The sequence below is a fragment of the Mobula hypostoma genome, chromosome 19 (assembly GCF_963921235.1).
Source record: "Mobula hypostoma chromosome 19, sMobHyp1.1, whole genome shotgun sequence".
Lineage (NCBI taxonomy): Eukaryota > Metazoa > Chordata > Chondrichthyes > Myliobatiformes > Myliobatidae > Mobula > Mobula hypostoma.
The window spans coordinates 25,613,512-25,631,916 of record NC_086115.1 but is presented as its reverse complement, the minus strand read 5'-3'; the positions used below and the strand labels follow the sequence as shown (position 1 = coordinate 25,631,916).

At 41.4% G+C, this 18,405-nt stretch overlaps 1 protein-coding gene and 1 long non-coding RNA gene across 4 annotated transcripts in view; one reads left to right on the top strand and one right to left on the bottom strand.

Moving 5' to 3' along the window:
* Positions 1 to 1,442: 1,442 nt before the first annotated feature.
* Positions 1,443 to 7,832, bottom strand: LOC134358703 (uncharacterized). Its single transcript, XR_010020926.1, has 3 exons — positions 7,751 to 7,832; positions 6,514 to 7,040; positions 1,443 to 2,175 (listed from the first exon to the last, which is right to left on the bottom strand). It is a non-coding gene; the product is annotated as an uncharacterized LOC134358703 (long non-coding RNA).
* A 2,083-nt stretch (positions 7,833 to 9,915) lies between these two features.
* arid5b (AT-rich interaction domain 5B) overlaps positions 9,916 to 18,405 on the top strand; it is a 146,999-nt gene continuing 138,509 nt past the window's right edge. For 2 of the 3 annotated variants that reach the window (XM_063071560.1, XM_063071559.1), the window contains exons 1-2: positions 9,916 to 9,991; positions 10,272 to 10,526. In XM_063071560.1, coding sequence (XP_062927630.1) covers positions 9,971 to 9,991; positions 10,272 to 10,526 — 276 coding nt within the window. In that variant the 5' untranslated portion in view covers positions 9,916 to 9,970. Of the gene's footprint in view, positions 9,992 to 10,271; positions 10,527 to 10,835; positions 10,890 to 18,405 lie in introns of those variants that run through there. The other variant, XM_063071561.1, reaches the window with a different exon arrangement.

The window sequence follows — 18,405 nt, the reverse complement described above, 5'->3', positions numbered from 1 at the left end:
ACAGTAACAGCGGCAGCGAAGCGGGCATTTCAGAAGTCTCTCCAGATGTTCCTCTGTACTCTCACGTCTGTCTCCATCAAATCAGAATTGTGCACGGTCCCCTACTTGGCAAATAACAGACATCACCACCAAAGTGGCCGCGCGCGCTGCGTCGCGTCGCCATCTCCTCCTCCTCCTCCCCCCATGCTTCACTTGCTGCATGGCACAGAAATGGACTGCAGGTGTCAGGGGCAGCTACAAGGACTATTTAGAATGAGGTGTGTGTGATGGTGAGGTTGGGGGAGAGGGAGGTCTCATTACTCAACATCTTATCCATCAGGAATCATCTAGCAGAAAAACCACTGCGCAGTACGTAGCGTAACCCTGTTACAGCGCTAGTGACTTGGGTTCAATTCCCACCTCTGTCTGTAAGGTGTTTGTACATTGACTGTGTGAGTTTCCTCAGGGTGCTCTGGTTTCCTCCCACATTCTGAAGATGTATGGGTTAGTAGGTCATTGGTCACATGGGCTGGAAGGCCTGTTAGCATGCTGTATCTCTAATTAAAAAATTAATAAAGTATAGAGCTCCATGCTCATACTTAAACTTCACCAAGACTGTCCTCACTGAAATCTGTAATGTCAGACTAAAGGTTCACAAGTAGGTCTGGACTGTTTTGTCCAAGGAGGTTAACATCACAGTAACTTCAGAATCTGTGTGAAAAATGTAAATATAGATCAAAATAAATTTGTTTTCAACTCATGTTTCTTGATGCACGTGCAGATAACACGTCTTCATGTTAAAGAAAATCATGATATGGCCATTTTCTGGGAATGCCCACCTCAGCCTACTACTGCAGGCTTCTTCATCAGGCAGTGATACTTCTTACTGAGACCCCCCTAGTGCATCTCCCCAAGAGCAGCTCACATTAGCTCTGGTGGGTCTCTATGCCTTCTTACACAAAGAACAGTCATTCCCCTTCTGGGTACTGGTGTCCAAGTGCCTCTGATCCATCGGAAATGCCCTCCCTTCCTTCTGCCTTCATGCCATTCTTGAAGTACTCAACAGGAGTTGGGAAAGCGCTGCTTATGATGTGTGTGAAGGGTAGGCTGCATTCGTCATAGCTGCAAGGGTGAGTGCTGGCAGATGCAAGAACTTGTAGTTTAGCACTGCTGCACAAGCTGAAACTGGCATGGTACACTGTTATCAGAATCAGGTTATTTTCACTGACATACTGTATGTTGTGAAATTTGTTGTTTTGTGGCAGCAGTACAGTGCAAAATGTACTATAAATTACACTAAGAAATATACACAAAACAATGAAATAAGTAAAGAGAGAGTAAAAATTGTGAGGGTTCATGAGTTAAGTGTCCATTTGGAAATCTGATGGCAGAGGGGAAGAAGCTGTTCCTGATATACCTCAGGTTCCTGTATCTCCTCTCTGAGAACAGGGCAAGTCCTGTGTGGTGAGGGTCCTTAACCATAGATATTGCCTTTTTGAGGCATTGCCCTATGAAGATGTCCTCGATGCTGGGGAGGCTAGTGCCCATGATGGAGCTGGCTGAGTTTACAACCTCTGCAGCTCTTACTGATCCTGCGCAGCGGTCCCTCCACGCCAGACAGTGATGCCACCGGTTAGAATGCTCTCCATGGTACATCTTAGAAATTTGCTAGAATCGTTGCTGACATGTCAAATCTCCTCAGACCCCGAACAAAATGTAGCCACTGGCATGTCTTTTTCATAAATGCACCAATATGTTGGGCCCAGGATAGACCTTCAGAGACGTTGACACCCAGGAACTTGAAACTGCTCACCCTTTCCACTGCTGATCCCCCGATGAGGACTGGTGTGTGTTCCCTCGACTTCCCCTTTCTGAACTCCACAATCGATTCCTTACTCTTAGTGATATTAGTGCAAGGTTGTTGCGACAAGCTTAACTAGCCAATCTATCTCACTCCTGTACTTTGCAAACTTTGCAAATGAAGATAGTTCTTTCTGACACTTTAAAAAAGAGTGCTAGGGTGTTGCGCAAAGGAATCTCTAGGCTATAAAAACTCCCATATCCACTCTGGTGTACTTAACTTGTTATTTTTCTCTAAGCGAACACATAAACTGTGCAGGAAGACAGAATAAGTTAACTAATGTAGTGGAATTAAGAGCAGCAAATGTAGGGAACACTCAGCAGGTCAGGCAGCACCTGTGGAAAGAGAAACAGGGTGAACGCTTCACGTCAAAAACCCTTCATCATAATGAATAATGAATAAAGCTGACCTGGTGTAAGCCCCTACAACAAGGCTCAGGGAACAATAAAGAAAAAGACACCAAGCCGAACAGCATTGCAAAGGAGAGATAGGGATAAGCTGATCTTAAAATGCAGAGGAAGTGGTAAGGACAGGAGGAAACAAGGTGGACATCAGGAATGATTAAGATGAGGAGAGGAGGAAACAGAAGTGAAAAGGTGGCTGTCAGGAGTGATTAAATGACATCATAATGAAAGAGTGATAACGGTACAAATATCAGTCTAATGGAATGTAAATGCAGGAAACAAAATCACATTTACATCATTACTAAAAATGCTGTGGGTGTTGGAAATATGAAATAAAAGCAGAAAATGCAGGAAATATTCAACATTTTGAATTGTTGAGTCTGGAAGGCTCTGATGTGCTGAGGCTTTATAAGGATTTGGTGAGACTGCACTTGGGAGTACTGTGTGCAGTTCTGGGCCTTCTTTCTAAGAAAGGATGAGAGGGCCCAGAGGAGGTTGACAAGAATGATCCCGGGAGAAAATGGTTAATATGTAAGGAACATTTGATGGCTCTGGGCCTATATTCGCTGGAGTTTAGAAGGAAGAGGTGGGATCTCATCGAAACCTATGGAATATTGAATGGCCTAGCTGGAGAGGACGTGAGAGGATGTTTCCTGTGGTGGGTGAGTCTAGGACCAGAAGTCAAGAGCCTCAGAATATAAGGATGTCCCTTTAGAACAAAGCTGAGGAGGAATTTCTTTAGCCAGAGTGTGGTAAATCTATGAATTCATTGCCACAAAGATGGCTGTGGAGGCCAAGTCATTAAAGTGGAGGTTGATAGGTTCTTGATTAGGAAGGGTGTCAAAGGTTACAAGGAGAAGGCAGAAGAGTGGGGTTGAGTGGGAAAATATATCTGCCATGATGGAATGGCAGAATAGACTTGAAGGGCCAAATGGCCTAATTCTGCTCCCATGTCTTATGGTCTAATTTGCGTAATTAGAAGCTGAGATGTCATTCCTTATGTTTATGCTAGGTTTTATTAGAAGAGTGCGGAGGTCCAAGGGCAGAGGACTGGAAATTTACAGTCACACACTTGGGCTGGAGTGGGTTCCACAAAGTGGTTATGCAGTCTGTGCTTTGCTGTTCCCAGTGCAGAGGGAATAACATCACAAAACGGCAAACTGGGCATAAAAAATTCTGAAATCGTTTCTGGGTGAAGTTGCAGCCTATTGTACTCCTATCAATTTAAAGTGATGTAGGACATGATAGTGTTTTCTGTTGTTATTTTAGATTTTCAGCATCCACAATATTTCTTTGTAAGAAATAATGTAATAGGAGGAGGTGTAAGCCATTTTGCCCTTCTAATCTGTTCCATCATTCATCAAGATCATGAATATTGTCCTACCTCAGCTCCATTTCCTACACCATTCTGATTTCCCTTGATTCCCTTAACATCTAGAAATCTACCAATCTGTATTTCGAGTGAACTTAAGGAGTGTGCCTCCAGAACCTGCCGGAATAGGGAATTCCATAGGAAGATCAACCCTTGAGTGAAGACATTTCTCACCTCCTCACTCTTAAAGAGCCTACCACTTATGAAATTAAGATTCTTTTTTCTGGAATCTTCAGCCAGAGGAAACATTCCCCCTGCAACTTCGACCTAGGGTACAAGACCCAAAGATAGGAGGGAAGATAAGAATGAGGTTGAAATCGGCTGCAGGCACAGCAGATGGCCCAGAAAGTAGTTGTGGTTAAAGATATTGGAGCAGGACCAGCGTTAGAGTGAAATGGGTAGCGGGTGACGAAGGACATCCAGACTCGAGCTGACTGCTTTGCGTTCGAAAGTCAGTGACAAGGACATCGCCGCTTTGCTCTGCTCCCATAGGTCAGCAACATGGAGGTTGGGAGACTATGTCTCTTCCCTACACTCAGAGGCCAGTTTGGACAGGTGTTGAAGGATATTCGTGGTTGTCGGGCTGTCCCAGGTCCATGTAAGGAGGCACAAGGGCCGGTTATTTAGCAGTGGAGTTTGGAGTTTGAGGCCCCAACATAAGCTGGTCCACCGGAGGTCGATACCAAAGATCAGAGCCCGAAGCCTGGACACTGGAAGACTGACTTGTTTGTGGGTGGATGGAAGGGACTGGGGGTGGGGGGAGGAAAGGAACTTACTTTGCTGTTAATGTTTCGGTGCTGTTTTGTTGTGATCTGCGTTGTCTGCAGAACATTGTAGGCATGCTATGTTGGTGCTGAAATGTGTGGCAACAGTTGAGGCTGCCCGCAGTACATCATTGGGTATGTTGGATGTTAACCTGAATGATGCATTTCATTGAACATATGTTTTGATGTACATATGAAAAATAAATCTGAATCTGATAGTGCAGACAAATTATCACAGCGGGTTGAATACTAAATAGTATTGAGGCACCATCATGCAGCTGGAGGAAAAAGGTATATGAATGGGGTGAGCCAAGAATCAGCGAAGAGAGAGAGTTGTTGCTAGGGTGGAGGTGCTGGAGAGGGAAGAAAATAATTCTGTAATTCACAAAGGCCTAACTAGTTCTCTGCAGGAGACCCATTCCCCTGGCTGGACCCATCTTCACATTGAATAACTTGTATTTCAAGTCCACTTGTGCCTTTTCTCCAGGTCAGGTGTGTAGCTACAGTAGCTCACAAAGGCTCGAGCTACGCCTGTCTATTTCTGAGTGGAATCGTCGACGAATTACTCCTCTGCATAGATGCTGCCTGATCTGCTGAGTTCCTCCAGCATTTTGTGTTTGTTGCTGTGTATTTCTGTGTTACTGTCTTTGTTTCAGGTCTGCCCGTGCCCCCTCCCTGAACTCTCTAACTGGTATATCAGCAACTTCATTGGAACTGCTTCGTGCGCTCTTACAGAAATTGAAGATTTCATGACATTTTTTTGTCAGTTTCCACTCTGCTCTCACTTTCATGACGTCCAAAACACACTGCTTCTCTTTTTTGATTTCTCTTTCTCCTTCTCAGGGAATAGGCTAGTGATAACCCTCCACTACAAGCCTACAGAGACTATACAGTACACCCTGCCAACCCTGCCTGCTGTAAGAACTCCACCCTGTTCTCCCAATTGCTCTACTTCCATTGTATTTGCTCTAGAGAGGAGCAAATAATTTGTTGTTTACTTGTACTTTCAGAAGGCTGTTGACAAACTGACGCACACGAGGCTTCTAAGCAATATAGGAGCCTATGGTATGACAGGAAAGGTATTAGTATAAGACAGAAGATTGGCTAACTGGCAGAAGGGAAAGAATTGGAATAAAGGGGCCTTTTCTGGTTGGCTGCCAGTGATTAGTCGTGTTCTACCGGGGTCAGTATTGGGTCCGCTACTCTTCACGTTAATGACCTGGATGACAGAATTGATGGATTGTGGTGAAGTTTGCAGATGATACAACAATAGGTGGAGGGGCAGGTAGTGTTGAGGAAGCTGGGAGTCTGCAGAAGGACTAGGACAAAGAAATGGCAGATGGAATACAATGTAGGGAAGTGTATGATCATGCACTTTCCGAGAAAGAGTAAAGGTATAGACTATATTCTAAATAGGGAAAGAACTCAGAAGTCAGACTTGGGAGCCCTTGTGCAGGTTTCCCTAAAGGTTAACTTGGAGGTTGAGTTGGTAGTAAGGAAGTTAAGTGCAATGATAGCATTCATTTCATGGGGCTTAGAATATAAAAGCAAGAAAGTAATGCTGAGGCTTTATAAGGTGTTGGTCAGACCACATTTGGAGTATTGCGAGCAATTTTGGACCGAGAACCTTCACCAGGACTAGAGAGGAGGGGGGAGAAGGCCAGAATTAGGTGACTCGAGGAGGGAAAGGAATGTGAGCTGGCAGGTGTTAGAAGTCAGACCAAGTGAGGGGAAAGGTGGGTGGGTAGGGGAGGTGAGGGACGAAGTAAGTTGGGAGGTAATAAGTAGAATAGAGAAAAGGCTGAAGAAGGAGGAATTTGATAGAAGAAGAGAGTGGACCATGGGGGAAAGGGAATGGGAAGGGGCACCACAAGGAGGTGATGGGTAGATGAGTTGAAGAGGTAGGAGGGGAGTCAGAATGGGAAATGGAAAATATAGAGAAGGGGAGGTTGTAGAAATTACTAGAGGTTAGAGAAGTCAATATCATACCACCAGTTTGGACAAAATGTGAGGGGTTCAAGTTCCTACAATTTGAGAGTGGTCTCATTGTGGCAGGAGACGAGGCCATGGATCAACACATTGGAATGGGAATGGGAAGTCAAACTCAAATAGATAGGCACTGGAAAATCCCACCTTTTGTAGTGGACGAAGCAAAGGTGCTCACCAAAGCAGTCCACCAATCTACCTCAGGTCTCACTGATGCAGAAAAGGCCAGAACTACATTGTGACAAGGCATTGCTTACATAACAGTGTCCTTGATAATTGCTGTCATGATTATAAGTATTAACACAAATGCAGGATGACAGCACATCAGAAAGGCAGCTCAGCACCATCTTCTGAATGATAATTAAGACTGGGCAATACATGTTGTTCTACTGAATTGTCTACAGGGTTCCGGAGTTGGACCTATGCGTGGACAGGTGGAACGAGTCCCAATGACGTCCTGCGTTCAAGAATGGATGAGATCAGAGTTTGAGGCCTAGTGTTTAGGGTCCTGTCATTAGTGAGTCCGGAGTTCGAGACCTGGTGTACAATGATCAGCGTGTCCAGGGATCGAGGCCCAATGGTCGATCGGAAGTTGAGTCCTGTTGGCCGGAGCCGAGTCTGCAAATCCGCTGGAGAAGTAGAACCTCAAGTCCAAGTCCGCTGGTGACTGGAGTCTGAAAAAAAAACCGCCCTGGGGTTAAAGGACTGTGTAGGTGCGCGGGTGGGAGTAAGGAAAGGGGTTGTGTTCGATGTTGCTCTGCCCAGCATTGTGGGCACGTTATGTGGCGAGCTGACCCCAGCACACCCTCGGGTGCGTTGGTTGTTAATGCAAACAACACATTTCCCTGCATGTTTCGATGTACAGTACAAGTGATAAATAAACTGAATCTTGCCAGCAACACCCACCTTCTATAAAGGAATAAAAATAATTCAATTATGCTGTTAAAGGACGGATTGTGAGCAGACCGTACACATCTCACAGAAGATGTGTGTTTAAACGCATTATAAATAGGAGCCTCCTACAGAAAGTAGCAGCCGATTTCATAGATTTTGATCGTCAGCGTTATTAAACTCACGTTAGTCGTGAGTTTCAACAACTACCCTTTTCTCATTCCAAACGTTAAACTTCGAGTTGGCAGGAATAATTATTGGTGAAAGCAGAAAAGATGAGCTGGAAGTGCAAGCTCGCTCAAGATTTTAATACTATATAATAAATTAAACGCACAAGGAGAAATATACATCGTGACAGGGCATTATGAAATAAATAATATCTCGTTATCCACTCTGCCCACTAACTGCGCTGAAACCATTGTTAATTCTGCACTACGCTTCACGGGTCACGAGGACTCTTCGTAATTGTTTGCACATTGCTAATAATACTTACCTTTTGAAGTTTTAACTACCGAGTGCCATCACGTGCTTCAATCATACATCAAACACTCCTCGAGTTAACTAAAAATAGTCAGTTTCCAACTATCTTGTTTATTTAACGCAATTTCCACAGATCTTGTAATTGGTTCGAGTTTCGGTGCGTTCGTCATCCAGTGATATTGACCGTGGTTTGTTTTCGTTTGATTTGGCAACATTTTAAATTTCCCTATTTTCTAGCCGAGCGTATTCAAGACCCTCCTCGCCCCGGGATGCCTGGTATAGTGGGAGCTGTAAAAATTGTAACTATTTTACTTTCGCCAACTAAACCCCTGTAAGGAACGCACACGAAACGCCTGACTTGTGATCAGCGGCCACTTACTGCAAAATTCATTTCCTTTTATTGTAATCCGCGATTACAATTTCATTTTGAGTATTTAGGTAAATGTAACAAATTTCCTTGGGGCCTTTTCATGTATTTTTAGATATGTTTGTCTGCATGTTTGAAATTGGACACTTTACATAAAGTTTAAATAAACTTCTCATTACTGCCCCCTTACTGTCTAAACTGGCCCAGAATGGATCTGAGAGTTAAGACTGAGCATACTAGAGCATAGAATCTCTACATCGAGCTGTGATTATTTCTGTAAAGACGTTTGTGAAAGCTCAGAATACGTACTGGGAAATTCCCTACCCAACAAAAAAAATGCATATACACAAGTTGGAAGAAAATCGCTTGTTTTATTATTCTACGAAACGTCATTAAAACAATCCAGAAATTGGAGTATAAAAGATACACGAAATTAACCCTTTGGAAGCTTGAGAAAATGCTTCTAGAGTGTACTGTATACCTGTGTTATAACAACACTGCTTTCGTGTACTCAAATAGACTGCAACATCAACGAGCTATTTACACTGCAGGCACCGTGATGTTTTACTGCAGTTATCGCGCAGCATTGCAAATATAGATTGTACGCGTCTTCTCTTACAGAATCCCCGGGCCCCCGACTCCTGTTTTCTACAACTTGCCATAACCCGAGGGGAAAAATGAAAATAATTAATTATTAACCGAGTTCTGCATCGAATCAGGGTTACGCAAATCCAATGTGCGCAGCAGACTTTTCAGAGTTGTGAATATTAAAAGCAAGCGGGAAGACCGGCTGCCTAGCAATAGGTAGCAGACTCTGGTCGAGACCTGCGGCTGGTTAACTTTTCAGGTTACATGCACCCTTGAACCAGTGCCACCAAGAGTAGTGAAATGCAATGCAATGCAGAATCCAGAAACAAGCTGTGCAATATATTCACCCAAGTATCGGTACCGACTGGGGCCATACAATGCAAAGCATGCACCCAGAACTGTCTGCGCCTGGGAATATGCGATGCTGTACGTGTACCCCAGCATTTGGAGCCATGCAACGGAGACTTCCCAGCTCTGACATTGTCCGGGGCTAAGCACCTGAGCCGTTAATGCAATATATGCAGCACCCAGAGCTCCCACAAGCTTCGCCAATTTGCAGTTTTATTTGCAAATTGTTCCGGGGGGAGAAGCGGCAATGCGCGTCCCCGCCGCCGTGATTCCCCCCCCCCCCGACTAGAGGTGCATGGTTTGTGCACATGCACTAGACCTTGCTAGCACCGTCCTCGACTCGGCGTCCCTGGCTGCCAGCGGCGCGCGTGCACGCGGCTGCGGGCGCGCGGACCCGGGACCGCTGCAGGAAATCTCTCGCTCTCTCTTTTCTCTCATATACACACGCTGACGTCATGCCGCAGGTCCTGGCAGGACGGTAGAGGCCAGTGCTCACAAAAACCTTAGCGAAAAATGAAATTCCGCCTCAAATTCGGGTACAGCCAGGCTAGGGGTGATCCGAATAGTCGCCTGCTCCCGTTCGCTGCAGTGGTTGTTTTTATGGCCGTACCGAAAGCTGCGAGCATCGCAATTCCTAGCGCGTTTAGGTTGGAAGGACGCTGTTGCAAATCACTTTGCAGAAGAAAAACAATAGGATTTTCAGGCATTTGGTGCAGTTTGGGGAGGAGGTATGAAAAGTTAGGGGGAGGGGCAATAATTAGGTGCGGATTGCGATCATATTGGATTTGACTGGGTGAAGAGAAATGAATTTCATATTGCACCATCGCTGCACCCTTTTACGAAATATTCTTGGAGCTGCCAGGACCTCGCACATTCATTCAAGCCAACTTTGGAGGAGAATGTAGACTTCAATCAATTGAGAAGGGCGATATGGAGACGGACTCAATCAAGGTATTAAACTGCTCTCTGCTATTATTCTCACACTGCCCTTCAAACCTCTCCACCGCCTGCATCCTTCCCTTCGCCTGACTTCAACTGACTTGTGAATAGGGTGTAAAAGTTCAAAAATAATTTTAAAAAGCTGACATACAGCTCTTCAGAAATTGTTCCAAACATATTTAGATTGTTTTTCTTTTTAAAAAGAAAAAAATTCGGTTCCAGTCAAAATCTCCCATATGTTTCATTTTTAATATATATTATTAATTATGTTGTGTATGTTTTTCCCTCGCAGTGGGTTGGTTCTCCGTGCGGTTTACACGGAGCCTACATTTTCTACAAAGCTTTCAAATTCAGTCTTGAAGGCAGAGCAAGAATCCTCTCCCTCGGAGACTTTTTCTTTGTAAGATGTAAGCCAGGAGCTCCGATTTGCATAGCAGAACTCCAGTTGTTGTGGGAAGAGAGAAACAACAAGCAACTTTTGTCGAGTTCCAAACTCTATTTTCTCCCCGAAGATACACCCGAAGGAAGGTCGATCGGGCACGGAGAGGTGATGACCCCCACTTTCTTGTTTGATTCGGTTTTAATTGACTGCAATATTTTAGTTGCTGCCTTTTATGAAATATGAGCTGTGCACTTTGTCGCTTATAAACTAGCATTTGCTGTACGTGAACTTTATAGAAAATAAGAATATTTATAGAATCTATTTGCATAGTGTAAAGTAAAAGGAAAGGATATTTGTACCCTCCCCCTGTAGTTCGGTTGGGTAATGTTCAGCTATTTGTCTTGGGCTTGAAGGGAGGGGGGTCTATGTGATTAAAAATATTTAGCGTGAACTAAAAGGCGGAAATTACGAAACGGGGTGAGATCAAAGCTGTACTATGAAAGCGTGAAACCGGCTGAAAGGGGACAGGTACAATAATACAGTGAGAAGCCGTGTCTCTGTTGAGCTCTCTCCGCACAGGAGATGTGATGCGGCGAGTCTTTTTTTTTGATTGTCAGCGTGTGACGTGTTTCTACAGTGTGTAGTGAAAACCGATTCTTTCCATGTAAACATCCAAACAGCACATTCGGATGAGAGAGAAAAATATCTAGCGTGCCAAGGAAACTGGCCTCGCGCAATTTTCCATGCAATGACGCAAATCTTTAAATAACTTTTTTATTAAAAAGCTGAAATCTGATTCAGTTACCATATAAATACATCAAGCGGACAGTAGGGACTGGATTGGTCTGTAATATAGCAGTGATGTGTGTGAAAATCAATGATGAACAGTTGCGCGCTGAAGTGCTGGTTAGCGTGACGTGTAAATAGCAGAGCTTTTAAATTGCGTTTTACAGTATCCTGATAGGGGCGAGAGAGTATAGATTGTAAACACTACAAGCAACTAGTTGTGCTCATGAAAACAGCTCTTGTCTGCATGTCGGAGTTAATTGTGCATTCTGAAAGACTGGCGTGTCAAATTACCTTTTCATATCTTGCAACAGGTTTAGAAGCAGTTAATCCCCCGTATTACTTTTTTTCCCCGAACACGTTAGCAAAAATACTTTTAACCACTCTGTTACTGTTGCTCTCCAGTCTAATTATATTCGACCTGTTTATCTACTTCATTTCTCTTTCCAGATCGATAATTAGAAAATTAATTGCCCAGTTTAAAAAAAACTATTGAAAACACTTAATGACCTTTCTCTAGAGTTCTGTCACCCCTCCCCCGTCTAAATTTTCCTGTGCAGCTGTCTCCCTTCGCACCCCCCCCTTATTATTTGCTTTTGAAATTTATTACTTGACGCGGTTAAGTGATCTGGAAAAAAAGGAATAAAATAAATAACGAAACGGAGCCGTGACACTTCAGGCTAATTCTGACCCCTCCCCCCTCCCATATGTAAAGCAGTTGAAAGCGATTAGTTTATTATGTAGGGTGGAATATCTGCGAATACCACAATTTAATAGCGTTTATTTGCATCTTCCGAGCTGAATGCAGGCAAGCGGACCTCATTGTGCATAGTTTTTCTCACCGTGAACCTGCTGGTTAATAATTATGTTTATTCAGCTAAATTGAAGGGAGGCGTGTTGTAATTTTAAATAAATTGTAAACATCTATTTTAACATGAATTTGTATATATTGCACTGTGATTTTTATATTGCGGTTAATTGTGCTGATCTGCTATTTCTGATATCGGAGTCAAGGAGCAAAGTACTGTTGTTAATCATTAACCTGGTTAATATCGCCCGGAAAACCTCGGTGTCATCTGTTAAAGTGCTGTAAACTAGAAGTTAACTCTTTCTCGGACAGACCTGAAATTATGCAAATATCTTGTGTACTTTAAATAACACGGGCGAGGGCAGGAGCAGGTTGTAGTTTCCAGATGCAGTCCTTACTTCGCGGCAGCTGATGTCATTTCCCTTCTGGCCAGAGTTAGTCATTCATTAGTAAAGAGAACAGCAGCAGAAACGGCAACGAGCGCGCACACACTGATCCTGAGCGTTGGCAAGTTGCCCAGAGAAACTTACACCAAGCTCTAGTGAGCTCAATATGAGACTCCCATTAATATGTTAACGCAGTTGTCACATATTAATAGGTGTGTTGTGTACATACGGTTCTTGTCAGAATTGATGGTTATCGTCCATCTCGCATTGTATTCTCCTATACATTACACCAGCTTTCTGTTTAGGGAATGGGAATTGCAAGTTAATTGACCTATCATTTCATATTAATTTCTAAATTTAGAAACGCCCCACAGGAAATCCATTATTGCCCATTTAAAAAAAAATTTCGAAGATGTCAGTTACCAAAATTTTGTTCGTCCTATACCACAAAACAGTGACCCTTTTCATCCTGTATCATAAATGGACGTTTCCCCGTAAAAGGTTTGGGTTATATTGGAACAGAAATAATTTATATGAATGCTAACTTATTTCAATAGTAGATGAACTATCTCGCAAATTTATGAGCAACTGGTATATATTATATGCACTGCACTGCATGTGTAATATGTACCATGTAAAAACATATGCTGTTAGACACTGCACAAGCTCGTGCTTTCTAGGTTTTATGGTACAGTGTCAATAGTGAGTGTTCAACAAATTAGCATCTCAACACTGGATCTTTGTGGATTTTTAACTTTTTCATTTATGGCTTCAGACTGTCAGGTAAATCCAAATCAAACAATTGATGGCAAATAGATCAGGCCCTATAATCTAATGAAACAAACAACCATCCTAAAAGCTATTACAACACGGGATGATGCCTCATAAATAAAATGGGAGTGAGAAGTACAAGGGTGTAGAGTGAAGCTGTTACACTACAGAATCTTGAGACCGTAAGACATAGGAGCAGAATTAGGCCATTCGGCCCATCAAGTTTGCTCCACCATTCCATCATGGCTGATTTATTATCCCTTTCAACCCATTCTCCTCGCTTCTCCCTGTAACCTTTGACACCCCTACTAATCAAGAACCTATCAACTTCCACTCTAAATAGATCCAATGACTTGGCTCCCACAGCCATCTTGTGGCAATGAACTCCAAAGATTCACCATCCCCAGGCTAGAGAGTTTCCTCCTCATCTCTGTTCTAACAGGAAACCCTTGCAGAGGGCTGTGCCCTCTGGTCCCAGACTCATCCACTGTAGGAAATATCCCCTCCACATCCACTCTATCAAAGCCTTTCAATATTCGGTAGGTTCCAGTGAGATGCCCCTTTATACGTTTAAGCTGCAGCACGTACAGGCCCAGAGCCATCAAACTAGCAATCATTAGGGTCAGCGGGGTAGAGAACAAAACATGTCTTTTAATAAGAATATTGTTATAATTTGGAACAGCCTTCTTGAAAAGGTGGGACAGAGGCTGATTAATAACTTTGACAAGTAAATGAGGTATATGCTTGGTAAAGTTTTTTTTAAAAAAGGATGTCAGGAAAGAGAAGGCAATGTGAAATGAAATGGATATTTCTGAAAGAGCTTGCGCATGCATTAGGGGATGAATGGACTCCTACACAGTAAGATTCTCTAATAGATTGCAGTTGTGTGCTCCTTTTCAGATTTTTTTTAAAAAGACTATTTGTCACAGAACAATTACCTTCTATTTCAACTCTAATCCACCTTTTTTGTTGCTGTGCCGTGAATCATAAGATGCTAATTGTGCCTGCGTATTAAATTTGGCATAAATATGCAGCAATAATGGCAAACTATTCCAGTAAAGCTGAATAAATTGTGGTTCATCTTCACTGTACAGTATATTAATGTCTCACTCCCCAGAGGGATCAGATATAATGAATACAATTATGCAAATCCGTGAAATAACGCTGCAGTATATTTTTGGCAACATTTTTTCTAAGTTTTGCATTTCTTATGTTCTGATGCTGATAGCATCATGGGCTTTTTCATTTAATGTGCCAATTATTTGAATAATGTCATCTGTTTTGAATATAGTAATAGGAAAACAGCAATATCCTTTCTCTTCCCCCCCCCCCACCCCACCCCCAAGAGTCACTTCTTCAAAATTCAAATCCAGCAAGCAACATTGCCTGCATGGCAAGGCTGATTTTTAAAGTGGGTCAGTCACTGTTCAGGCAGTAACTAAAGATGTTTAAACAATTTTTAAATCTAATGTAGGAGAGGAAATAATGACATAAATGAAAGCTGTAGGGTAGCATCGTAATATTTTATGACTAAGTTGGCCTGCTTAAAGTGTCAGGAAAATAAATAACTTGGAATGAATCTTAACATTTGTTAAAAATGTTTTTCCTAACTCTGCTGCTGGCTTGGCTAATTTGAAGATGTCTTAAAAGCTTGCTTTCAGAAAAAGAAGTGAAGTGATTATTCTGAAAAATAAGTGGTGGTCATGGGGTGCACATCAGGGAAAGTAAAACTTTAGTGCCAAGCATCTGACTTCTTTAAATTGGGTTCCAGTTACCAAATACTCTTTAGTTATTCTGTCCTCTATTGGTAATGTGAATTCAATAGCAGGACTCTAATTACTTTTAGAAGTTCATCGCCGGCTTTAACAGTGAGATGAGTGGGTTTCAAAGGTTACACAATGTTCTTTTAAGAGTGCAGTATTTTATATAATAGCAATTAAAAAAAATTCTTTTGGCATCAATCCAGAGTAAAGTCAGAATTTTGGTAAGTTTCCACATTTGCATGTAAAGATGCAAGGATTATGTAGGTGGCCAGTGCAAGGTTTATATTGTGGTTATTAACTCATTGTAAATGAAAAGAGCAGAATGTAACATTGGTGCCGCGGTGATGAGTGGTTTTAGTTGGGGCAGCATTATCAGTCTTTAATTGCTGAACTGATGAAAGTAGGTCGTAAACAAGGAGGTACATGACACAAATACCAAAGATTAATGTGCAGTTTATTTTGATTTTCAAATTCTTCTGCTGAAAATTTGAAATAAAAACAAGAAATGCTGGAAAAATTCAGTAGGACACGTAGCAGCTGCAGAAAGTTGATATCTCAGGTCGGGGACTCTTCATCAGAACTCAGAAGCTTCAGGAGCATGATAAAACAAGTCCAACACCACACTTGTCCAAATTACAACCAACTTGGAACTCTCACAGCCCAGCATCTCTTCCTTTTGAATCCTTGCACAGGAGGTTTGGAAAAGGCTAGAATAGAAATTCTAAATCCAAAAAAGGCTAAGGTCTGTTAGTATCTGCAAATCAGGTTAGATAAAATATCATTGAGAGTGAGTTTATGTATCTGGCCTCGAGGTTCACTGGTCATTGTAGTATGGCTGACGTTTAGACTGTTCCATTCTCCAGCACTACCAGTTTAAGATACAGATGCAGTGCTGGCTGAAATGTTGATATTTGCATAGAGAAGTGCTCTTCCGAAGCCCAGTGCCCTGAAAAACCCTTCTCGTGTACCTTAAAGTTCTTGTCACTTGAGCAGTTGTGACAGCTTTGCAAATGAAAGAGGAGGCAAGTTCATAAGAAGATTAGAGTTTTGTAAAATGAAATGGTATAGAATTTTTTACCTCTTGGTCTGTCCTGAATCAGCTAGTTGGAGGTTCCTGGCCTTCATCACTAGACTAGAGAGGAGAAGGATGTTTTGGCACTTAGTATCAACGGTCGCCCTGCTATGTTGGGTGAGATCAAGAGCAGACTTGGTGCTGATGTCTCCTTTGGCTGAGTAGTGCACTATCATTCATTGTCCAGTATGAAAATGGAATAATGTCTATCAGAACTTCATAGAGTGTATCTGAAGTGTAATTATACTGTATGATGGGGAGTGAAGTGGTGATGTGGATAATTGGGTGAAAATGCTGTCGGGAGACAAGTGGAGATGAAAAGAAGATACAACGATAAATGTATTTTCATTTCTTTTTGTCTGTTCTTAAATTTTCACCATGCTCTTTGTTCTAAAAGTGACAATTTTCAGAATACATTGTGCAATCAAGACAGAAGAAAATTGCAATCTTATTGCAGCCAAAAATAAACAATTTATGGGAATGAGAGTGCATTTTAGGATTATTCATAAAGTGAGTGGTACAATTTACATTTTCAAATGCATATTTGTTCTTTATGCTTGGTGTAACACTAGTATTAGAATTTAAATGTTAACGTGAATTTATAACGTCAGGTTTATTATCACTGGCATTTGTGAAATTTTGTGGCAGCATTACAGTGTAATACATTAAAAAAATTAAAAAGATTAAGTAATGCAAAAACAGTGAGGTAGTGTTCATGGGTTCATTGTTCATTCAGAAATCTGATGGGAGAGGGAAGAAGCTGTTCCTAAACATTTCTTCTTCAAGCTTTCTGTTAATTAAAGTTAGAACAAGAACAAAATTAAAAATCTGAAGGTCTCCTTTTTAAAGGACATGAATTACTAGATAGCCACTTTACATAAAGGGCTTTCTCATTCCTATAGGCATCATTTCTCATGTTGCGAGGTCAGTAATTCAATAGACAGCAAAGCAGGTGTACTAATCTGTTTTGACCTGAGGAATTCTTTCTTTGACCTCATGAGGCAACAGACTGAAACATTCCCAGCATGACAGATTTTCTTTCTTTTGGTAGCTGTTTTATCAAAGGGTTGAGCAGACCAAACCATATATTAACTAAGATTATTATATGGATGATTGCATACAATTTCACTGCTAACTGTAAGCAGCAATTTATTGCACAGTTTACTTATTTTTATGACAGTTTCCTGTAATATAACTTGAAAATTATAAATTATGCTAAATAATTACTTTATTGCTTTTTCTAAAGATGAATATTGGATGCTTTCACTAAAAATAGCAAATTACTGTTTGGTGATTTTATTTTAGAAGTCTCCTCTAGTAAGATCTGTTATATCAAGCAATCGCTTCAACCTTGGAGTTTACAGCCTCTAATAAATCTTTAGATTCTGTTATTTTTGTTTCCTTCTTTGTATCTGAGGATTTCATAATTTTATACTACACCATCTAGATAATTGTGGGGGTAAAGTAAACTCTGATTTTTGGCATGAGATACTCTCCGGATAGAAGCTTAATATTCTGTATGATCCTAAATCATATTTGAGCAAGCATCTGGAAATTCTGGCATTAAACTTGATTTGATGAACTTTGGAAAGTGATTGTTTTCACGTTCTCATATTACAGCATCTTTGCCACATAGCTAACAGATGTGTTCATCAAGGCACTATGTATAAAAGGGAATTCAAGCAAGTCACCCAACAACAGAACATTCAAAGTGGATTACGAAAACTGTAAAATGCCTTTGTTTCCTCCATTTGGACTTTATAAAGCGGACAACATATTCCCAAACTAATGCTGGCGTTGTTTCATTGCCAATAATTCTGTACTTAGAGTTTTAGTTTCTTAACAACAAGAGGGTTTAATATAATTTGCAGCACACTCAACTGTGTATCTCATTATCAGAAAGAGAATATGGAATATTTGGAGGGGGGGAGGTGGGAACATAATGATTTGAAGAAGCTAAAATTTCAAGTGAATTTAAAGTTCCATTTGACCATCTTGCTGTTTGTAGTGGCAGCACTACAAATTATAGTTGAAATAACTTAGGCATTTGTTATTGAAATATTCAATGTGGAGTATGTTCCTTTCAATGTTTTTCTAGTTCAGCTTTATAATCAAAAAGGTATGTTAGAAATTTATGGAAGATGATTTATGCTGCTTGAAAGAAAAGAATTAAGTCACAAGATCAGAAAGGATCTCTAGTTTAAACAAAAATAACAAGACCGTTATTTGAAATCCTTAAAATCTTGGTGCATGTCTCTTTAAAGCATCTTCATATCAATGCAAAATTCAAGCTACACCACTAAGACTGCAAATATTAATGACATTAATTAGTTGAAACTTGTGTAAGTGTTTGCATTTCTTCTTAAAGTCAGTCAGTAAAATTTTATCCTTCTGATTTTCAGGTAATTCACAAAATATTCATTTGGAGCCATTTACCTTTCAGTTTTACCAGGCCTAT